Source organism: Girardinichthys multiradiatus, chromosome 4 (assembly GCF_021462225.1).
Source record: "Girardinichthys multiradiatus isolate DD_20200921_A chromosome 4, DD_fGirMul_XY1, whole genome shotgun sequence".
Classification (NCBI taxonomy): domain Eukaryota; kingdom Metazoa; phylum Chordata; class Actinopteri; order Cyprinodontiformes; family Goodeidae; genus Girardinichthys; species Girardinichthys multiradiatus.
In genome coordinates, this window is record NC_061797.1 from 50,740,380 (window position 1) to 50,749,615 (window position 9,236).

Genomic DNA, 9,236 nt, shown 5'->3' on the forward strand with positions numbered 1-9,236 from the left:
GGTCCGTCCTCTCTCCATGGTCAGATGATGGATTGAACAGAGCCCTGGGAGATGTTCAGAGCCTGGAATGTTGTTTCAGAACCTAACCCTGCTGTAAACTTCTCCAGAACTTCCACCCTGACCTGTCTGCTCTGTTCCTTGGTCTCCATGATGCCGTTTGTTCACTAATACTCATTTGAGGCTTTCACAGAACATCTGGATCTCTACTGAGATTAAATTACACACATCTGGACTAAGGGTTATTGTTTATGGGTATCGAAGTATCAGGGCTTAATACATTAAACACAACAGTTTTTAGATTTTTGTTTGAAAAATGAAATGCCTTCGTTTATGAAGGGTCAATGTCACAAAAAATAACTTAATTATAACTAAATACCGAACATGGTAAAATTGAGTCCTGTAAAAACCAGCATGTGATTAATTTCGCCTCTGTGAAAATATGAATCGGTGAAGGTAATTAAAATGGTAACATGGTAAATATTAATGCTATAAATATTAAGGTTATCAAATTTAACGTTGCCTGTTTTCATTCACTGGCTTGATTTTAGCGCCTCCATTTTTACGACTTCAGTTTTATCATTTATCACGTTCACAGTGTAATTTTGTTTCTTCCGTACGATCGGAATACGGCAGCAGCCGACGCCGGAGTTTTAGTCCGTGTCCCGCAATTTCCCATAACTCATTACGAGTCGAATCGGATTGGTTGAGCTCGGGCAGCAATGACGAACGACGGTGGCAAATATTGTGAATAAAATTATAAATAGTATGCCTTCTGTGGCACAAAATAAACTTTTCAGGTGTTTTTAGGCGATAATATAGGTTTGTTAAACTCAAATATCTACTCGGTTTATTAAGATTCCACTTAATTAAAAAAAAAAAAAAAAAGGCGCCAGCTCCGGACCGAGCAGTGTTCCCTCCCTCTTCCGGAGAAGGCGCCTGATTCCCGGTCATCGGGTTACGGAGAGACTGAGGTGGAGAGTCTGGAGACTCAACATTGGAGCTCTTTGCTTGTGACTCCCTGCAGCTCCACCCAGACTATTGAAAATGGCGAAAGACTACTTGCACCGGGGCTGCTGCCGTATTCCGATCTACCGGAAGTAACACAAAAACTCTCTACCGAGCTCTGCACAAAAAGCTCTTAAAAAGCGGCAGGGCATGACTATTTGAATAATATCACTAATAATTCCTTAAAAGATGCCGAACCAGAAGGGAGCAAAAAGAGGACTAAAATCGTCCAAGTCCAGGCTTACATCGGAGACTGCTAACGAGGCTAATGCTACAACCGGCAACGTGTTATTCGATAACACGCCACAAATACGCTGCTAATCCTTTAACTCTAGCAGTGAATGAAGAGGAAATTTACGACTTTCCTACCCTTCCTGTTACACCTCTAAAATCGCCAGTTCCAAAGAAGGTGATGTATGAATGTAGCAACTCTGACCCATCTGCTACAAATGAGATAATATTCAGTCTGTCTGCGCTAATAAACAGCCGATCTGATAACCTCGAGATCATGGTGAAAGAAAATACGCTAAAGTTTGAGGGTCTCAAAAAGACTATTGACTTTATATGTGCTGAAATGAAGGATGTGAAGGGGAAAGTGAGTGACCTGGAAAAAGAAGTTGCAAGAGAGGAAGGTCGGGTGGATAACTGCCAGCAGAGGTTAGCTGAGTTGGAAAGATACTCGAGGAGGTGGAATCTTAGACTGTAAGGAGCTGAGGAGACAGAGAAAGAAGACATACGAAGAAAAGTGATAGAAATGTGTCAGTCAGTTCTGCCAGAACATAAACACAAACTGCCTGATGCCATCAATGTCGTGCACCGACTTGGAGCCAAACAACCAGGAAGCACCAAACCCAGAGGGATCATCATTCAGTTCACCTGCAGAGTCCTTAGAGATGCTACATGGAAAGCAGCCAAGACATCATCCTACCTGAGGGACAACCGACTGACATTCAGTGAGGACCTGTCCAAGGAGGACAGAGAACGACGCAATAAACGGTGGCCCATGATAGACAAAGCCTGCAAGGAGGGTAAACCAGCTTACTTCGTTGGAGGCCGTGGATTTATTAGCAGAGTGGAAGTCTTCCCTCCCTCATAAACATTCACCTAATCTTTAAAAATGATCATTTTGTGAATTCATTCTCATGATGAACCTGGTCTATACTTGACTACGCTTTTAGTTTCCTTTTAACAATTTATATTCACCCTTAGTTAATATATTATCCAGTTATGAAAACTTACCTTGTTCTTTTTTTTTTACGATAAAAATACTATCAATAAACCAAAACAGATAGCTAAGTGCTATTTATATATTTAGTCAGGTAGTAGAGCAGGTTACTGCTCTACTACTCAAAGTGTGCAGCACTCGGTCCCCTTCCTTGGTGTACACACCCTTAGCTTTAAAGGTTTATAACTTGTTCTCTTTGTTACTCTTTTCCAGTAACTTTCTCTCTTTCATTAGTTTCTCTTAACTCCAGGGGTTTAAGACAAGCATTTAAACGCAAAGCATTAATTTTATTTGCCAAAAACTTAAAACTGATTTTTATTTCTTTCAAGAGAGTCATTCCACATCCACTGACACTAATTTCTGGAAATCGTAATGGGGAAATGAAATCTGATTATCTCACGGATCTGAGCGCTCCACTGGTGTCGCCACACTTAAAAATAACTCCTCTGGAACTATATTACACTTAGACTGTGACACCCTAGGACACTACATCTGCTCAGTAACTGGATGCCATAACAATTCCTTTATTGTAGTTAATATATACGGCTACAATAGTAAAACTGAAAATGACAAACTATTTGAGTCTTTAGAAGAAAGAATTTCTTTATGGATTTCTAATTACCCAGACTCAATCCTTTTAATTGGCGGGGACTTTAACATTGCCTTAGATAATATGATCGATAGGTGGCCTCCAGGGCGGCAGACCTCATACAGTGCCAACTTAAAATATTTAATGAAGAAATTTAATGTTATGGATATTTGGAGAGAAAAATTTCCAGGTGAAAAATTATTTACATGGAGCAATAAAACAGAATCCAGGCAATCCCATATAGACTCCTGGCTTATTTCTGATTCTATTAATAAAGACAACATTGCTGTTAACATACTTGCCACCCCTCTTACATATGGAATCAAATCGTTACCATATTTCAAATGAAAAAGCATTTTCAGAAATGCTTTTTCATTTAAGAATGTGGCTGCATTGTTTGACTCATAAATAAAATTAGTAATCAATCATCCTATTTGCATTTGCATTTTCTTCTTCATGACTGCACATTTTATGCCATAATCAAAAAGAAAACAAAGCAGACATTGCTTTTTCGTTTTCGTGGTCTGCCCGCAAAGTTCTGCCCAGAACTTGAAAACGAAAAAGCATTCCGAGCTGCGGGCGCAGAAGAGTGACATCAGCAGCCGCTCTTCCTCAGCTTCCTGCTGACCGAGCTACCCATCTTGTTTGGTAGGGGGCGCTGTGCACGTCTGCATTGCATTACATTGCAAACGTGCCAAGAAATGTATTGAATTGCAGCGGGGTCGAGCTCAATTTGTGGCAGTGGCAGGAAGAACTGGTAGTTCCAGTGGCAGCCTTATGGCCTGAGACATCCAGCGTGTTTTTAAGCATTTATTTATATTTTTCTGTCAGTGACGATTCAGAATAGCCGCTCATGCTCTATAATAAACCGGCTGTTTGTGCAATAAATCGTCATCCTTTCAACACTTCATACATACACATAGTGCTATTTATTTTCCATGTCAAGTAAATACAATCACCTTATGTTATGGGTCTAAGGCTGTTTATTAAATAATAATCAATAATGACATCATTATTTAAAGGTAACAGGCTACAACAATAATCCCATTTGCCGATAATCAGCATCAGCTTCCACAAAAACAGCGGCAACCGCATTGGCAAACGTTTACGGCCGGTCTGGCACCTTCTGGCATCCTCGCGGAATCCCGTGCCACCCTGCGGCACTGTGGCAGCGCCGGTGGCAGCTCCGGTGGCAGGCTGTGGCAGTTCCGCCACAGCCTGCCACCAGAACTACCAGTTCTTCCTGCCACTGCCAGAAATTGAGCTCGGTCCTGCTGCAATTCAATCAATTTCTCGGCACGTTTGCAATGTAATGCAATGCAGACGTGCACAGCGCCCCCTACCGAACAAGATGGGTAGTTCGGTCAGCAGGGAGCTGAGGAAGAGTGGCTGCTGACGTCACTCTTCTGCGCCCGCAGCTCGGAATCCTTTTTCGTTTTCGAGTTCTGGGCAGTACTCTGCGGACAGACCACGAAAACGAAAAAGCAATGTCTGCTTTGTTTTCTTTTTGATTATGGCATAAAATGTGCAGTCATGAAGAAGAAAATGCAAATAGGATGATTGATCACTAATTTTATTTATGGGTCAAATAATGCAGCCACATTCTTAAAATGAAAAAGCATTTCTGAAAATGCTTTTTCATTTGAAATATGGTAACGATTTGCTTCCATACTTACAGATCATAGAGCTATTCACATTAGCATCCAAATTTATGCTCCTGATAATCCGCCTAACAAATGTTCTTACTGGAAACTAAATAACTCCTTGCTAAAGCACAAAATGGTTAAAGAATAAGGCTAACAAGGAGAGGTCCTTCTGCAGCAATTGGGAACTTTTCAAGTCACATTTCTAAACTGAGGAAAGCTGAAGAGGAAGCAAACTTCTGCTTACAAACTCTATTTATCAGCTAAACATCAATGACTCCATCTCCAACAATCGTAGACAAATTGCAACATTTTGTGCTAAATTTTACTCTAACTTATACAGCTCAAAATATAACAAAGAGATTTCAACATAATTTCTTAACAATGTTCAAAATTGAAAAACTATTGACGTAGAAGATAAAAACTAATCCATTTACAGTGGAGGAAAACTCTAAATGCATTAATGCACTGAAGGCCAATAAATCTCCCAGCACAGATGGTTGCTGAGTTTTATCAATCATTCTCTAATCTTATAGCTCCATCTTTCTTACAGGTATTTCTAGAAAATATCGAGAATAACATTCTCCCTCCTACTTTGACTCAAGGTCTAATAACACTCATTCCGAAACCAAACAAAGACCCATTTTTATTGATAATTGGAGACCTATATGTTTACTCAATAATGATTATTAAGGTTATGGTTATAATACTTGCTAACAGAATTAAAGAGGTCTTGGACACAGTTATTGATGAGACACAGTCAGGCTTTATGAGAAACTGACACATCTCTAACATCATCAGACTAGTTCTAGACCTACTTGATTACTCTATTTGGTGCCTGATGATAGTTTTATTCTTTTCCTGGATTTTTATAAGGCCTTTGACACAATCAAACATCAATTCCTTTTTCAATCTTTGAAAAGATTTGGTTTTGGTCCTTTCTTTTGTAACGCTGTCAAAACATTTTACTCCAATAGCAATAGTTCTATTAAAATGCCAAACGGCTCCACTCTTAGATTTGACCTAAAACGTGGTATTAACCAAGGATATCCCATCTCTCCGTATTTATTCTTACTTTGTTCACAAATTCCTGCAACTCATGTCTCCAATACTGCTGTACAAGGAATCTGCTTAGCTAATAAAGAACTTACAATCAGCCAGTTAGCTGATGACACCACAATTTTTCTAAGGAATGAAAACCAGATCCCTCTTGCCTTGGATGTGATTAGTGTCTTTTCCAAGGCCTCTGGTTTATGTTTAAATTTAAAAAATGTGAATTGCTAGCAATTAAAGATTGTCCAGCAAATGTCATTTGCAATATCCCTGTTAGACAAGAAATCACTTATTTAGGACTTTTAATCTCTAAAGACCAGAAGTTAAGATGCTTCTCTAATTTTACACCAATTATACAGAAAACCTAAAATAAACTAGTGTCATCTCAAATTCTCCATAAAATTTACCCTGCTAAGCACTATATGCTAAAATTTAAAATAGACATAAATACTAATTGCAGTTTCTGTGATGGCCTTCCAGAAACTGTGACACATCTCTTTTAGCTCTGCCCTTCCACACAAAGGTTTTGGATGGAATTTAGCAGGTTCATTAATAATCATATTTTTAGAAATGCTGGGAAAATGTATTATTTTGTTTCTATAGATTCCCCAGAAAGGATGCTAAATGTTTTTTTATGATAAATTTGCTTATTCTTTTTGCTAAATTTTATATTCATAAATGGAAATTTGCCAATAAAACGCCATAATGCCAAGATGTACATATAGAAATTGTCCTTCGAGCCTTTTCATTAGTAGAGTCTGTAATTGATTTAATGTGGAGTTCCATGTCTTTAATAAATTGAGAATGGTTGTTTGTTTAAATTACTGTCATGTGATATTGTTTACTCCATTTGCTTGTTTGTTGTACACTAATATTTGTTTGAAATAAAGGTTAAAAATAAATAAATAAAATTGAAGTGGTAAACATGGAGGCATTAAATCAAGACAGTGAATGAAAACAAGCAACGTTAAATGTTATAACCTTAATATTTATAACATTAATATTTACCATTTTATCATTTGAATGGCCTACAAATTCACGGATTCAAATTTTCACAGAGGCGACACTCAATTTTACCATGTTGAATATTTCACACCTTCAATTCATTTTTGTTACTTTGACCCTTTATACTAGTTTGCATTGATTGGTCACATAAAATCCATTCATTGAAGTCTGTGATTATGTTATAAAATATTTAGGAGTATGACTACTTAGTATTAATACTTCTAAATAATATAGGCTACTCCAAATACTATTCATACTCTCTTGTTTGAGACTGAAATAAACATTAACAGCTCACTCTATCAATACCTGCATGTACAATGCAGGAAATCTTAATGACGTGGGTGTCCTGAACTCACCGCTGCCATTTTTCCCACAGATGAGATGCTCATAGGGCTGCAGCAGTCCCCACAGCTCCGAGTCGCTGCTCACGGTTCCCTCCAGCAGCTCCACGGTCACCGGGCAGCAGCTGACCCCGTCGGACCGTCCCCGCACCTCTTCAGCGGTCAACATGGCCACGTGCAGCGCCCGTCTCGCCACTTCTTCCGCCAAACTTTCCACGAAGGTCGCGAGGTAGATTGCGGCGTACTCGTGCACGCGCACAGACACGCGTGTTTCCACCATCCACCTGAAGAAGTGGCCCACGGAGAGCAAGAGCCCGCAGCGTGCGGACTTGCCCCGCGGGCGAGCGGTATCCCCGGAGTTCATGCAGTGCAGAGACACAGCTCTGACGGCGGAGGAGACGCACCTCTCGGCCAAGCCCCAGCTGAGCACCAGCCGCACGGCGCTTTGCACCTCCAGACGTGTGCACCGCCTGTGAAGCTCACTCAGCCGCTGCGCTTCCCGGGACACCCTCACCAGAGCTCTCCGGAGCAGGACGGACAGTCTGTGGACAGCCTCCGGGGTGAAACAGTCAGATCTGGACACTTTATGCACCACGTCCTGCAGCTCCCACTCCGTCCAGGGATACTCTTCCAGCTCGGGCAGGCAGGGACACCTGGCCAGGGTGTCCGCCGCGTCCTCCGGCAGCGTGCTCACCGTGTCCCAGCTGCCGTTGCTACGATACAGAGAGCCGGCGTGCTGCCACCATGAACCCCGGCGAGGGGCGCCGACGTGCGGCTGGGACTGTCTCGACCTGCTGGAGGTGGACAGGCTGGCTTCCCCAGCTACACAACCCGAATCCAAGCTCAGGTCCTCCAGCGTTTTCACCAGCACAGAGTGGGGCATGTTGTCATGAGATTCAGGGGTCTTCTACTAACGTTACACCCAGAAAAGAAGGTTAAAATCCGACAGAACCAAACTAACCCCACTTCTGCAGGCAAACAACCTTTTTAGACACGACTGACCAATCACATCCAGGTTCTAACATCACACCTGAGATCAGTGCTGCTCTACCACGCCCCCGTGTGGCAGCGTTGAAGCATTTTATCTGCTTCAGATCATGTAATTTCAACATTTAAAAACTAAAACACGAACTAATATAAGATATTATAAAGTCAATAGCCACAAAACATAACTTTTTATTAGAACCGTTTATTCTAGGGCACGACCTCTTCAGAGGTTTCAGTCAACAGACGTGACCTGGTTCGAGTCCTGGTCCAGGCTCATTTGCTGCATGTCTTCCCCCTCTCTGCACCCCTTTCCTGTCAAACCTACTGAGAAGTAAAGGCCACTGGTGCCGAGAAATTAACAGAATTGTTTATTCTTAAGCTAATAGGAGATAGTTGTAAAATCTCTGTGCTTATACGTGACAGAAAGACCAAAGCTAAAAGGATAAGAGACAGTAATAAACAATCAAAAAAAGCCATAAACTGTCAGGTACAACCAGACACAGAGTTAATATCAGCAACTAAGTCATATAAACTGACTTTACTGATCATTAGATCTCTGTCAGGAAAATCATTTTTAATCATTGACTTCATTACTGACCACGATCTTAATGTTCTGTTTTTAACAGAAACATGGTTACATGAATTTAATGAAGCTCCCATTCTGATAGAGGCAACGCCTCCGAACTACAATTTTCTTTGTGAGAGCAGACAGCAAAGAAAAGGTGGAGGGGGGGGGGGGGCACTTTGTTTAAAGATTTATTAGAGTGTAAAAAAGTATTTCTGTACAAATTTGACTCTTTTGAATATTTGGCTCTCCAGGTAAAGAGCCCGGTCTGAACCATGTTCTTGAATATTTCCAGGTCTCCTAAGTCCAAAACAAACTTTATCAGTGATTTTAATGAGCTTTTATCTGTGATATGTGTTGATTATGACTGTTTAATTATTGTGGGAGACTTCAACATTCACATGGACAATCCTGAAGACAGAAGTCCAATAGATCTATGTGACACTCTTAGAAATGTTGGTTTGACTCAACATGTTAAACAGCAAACGCACAAACAGGGACATATTTTGGACTTGATCATCACTAAGGGTCTAAACATTTCCAAGGTGTCTGTAACTGATGTTGCTCTATCTGACCAGTTTTCTGTTATTTTTGAAAGCATCATCTCCAATGACTCAATTTGCCAAAGAGACATGATAAGAAAACGCATCTTTAAGGATGGTGCTGCTGAAACCTTTAACCAGATTTACTCTTCTACCTCCACTTTGCCCTGTAACACTGTAGATGAGCTGGTAGATAACTTTCATTCTAAAATCTCAGACATCATTGATTCAATTGCTCCAATTAAAGTGAAAGTCGTTTCTGGGAAGAAAATGTCTCCATG

General features: G+C 40.7%; 1 protein-coding gene across 2 annotated transcripts in view; it reads right to left on the minus strand.

Annotated features, from left to right (window-relative positions):
* LOC124866496 (ankyrin repeat and BTB/POZ domain-containing protein 2-like) overlaps nucleotides 1-8,312 on the minus strand; it is a 67,581-nt gene extending 59,269 nt beyond the window's left edge. The window contains exon 1 of one of the 2 annotated variants that reach the window (XM_047362293.1): nucleotides 6,877-8,309. In XM_047362293.1, coding sequence (XP_047218249.1) covers nucleotides 6,877-7,744 — 868 coding nt within the window. In that variant the 5' untranslated portion in view covers nucleotides 7,745-8,309. Of the gene's footprint in view, nucleotides 1-6,876 lie in introns of both variants that reach the window. The other variant, XM_047362294.1, reaches the window with a different exon arrangement.
* Between the last annotated feature and the right edge of the window lie 924 nt (nucleotides 8,313-9,236).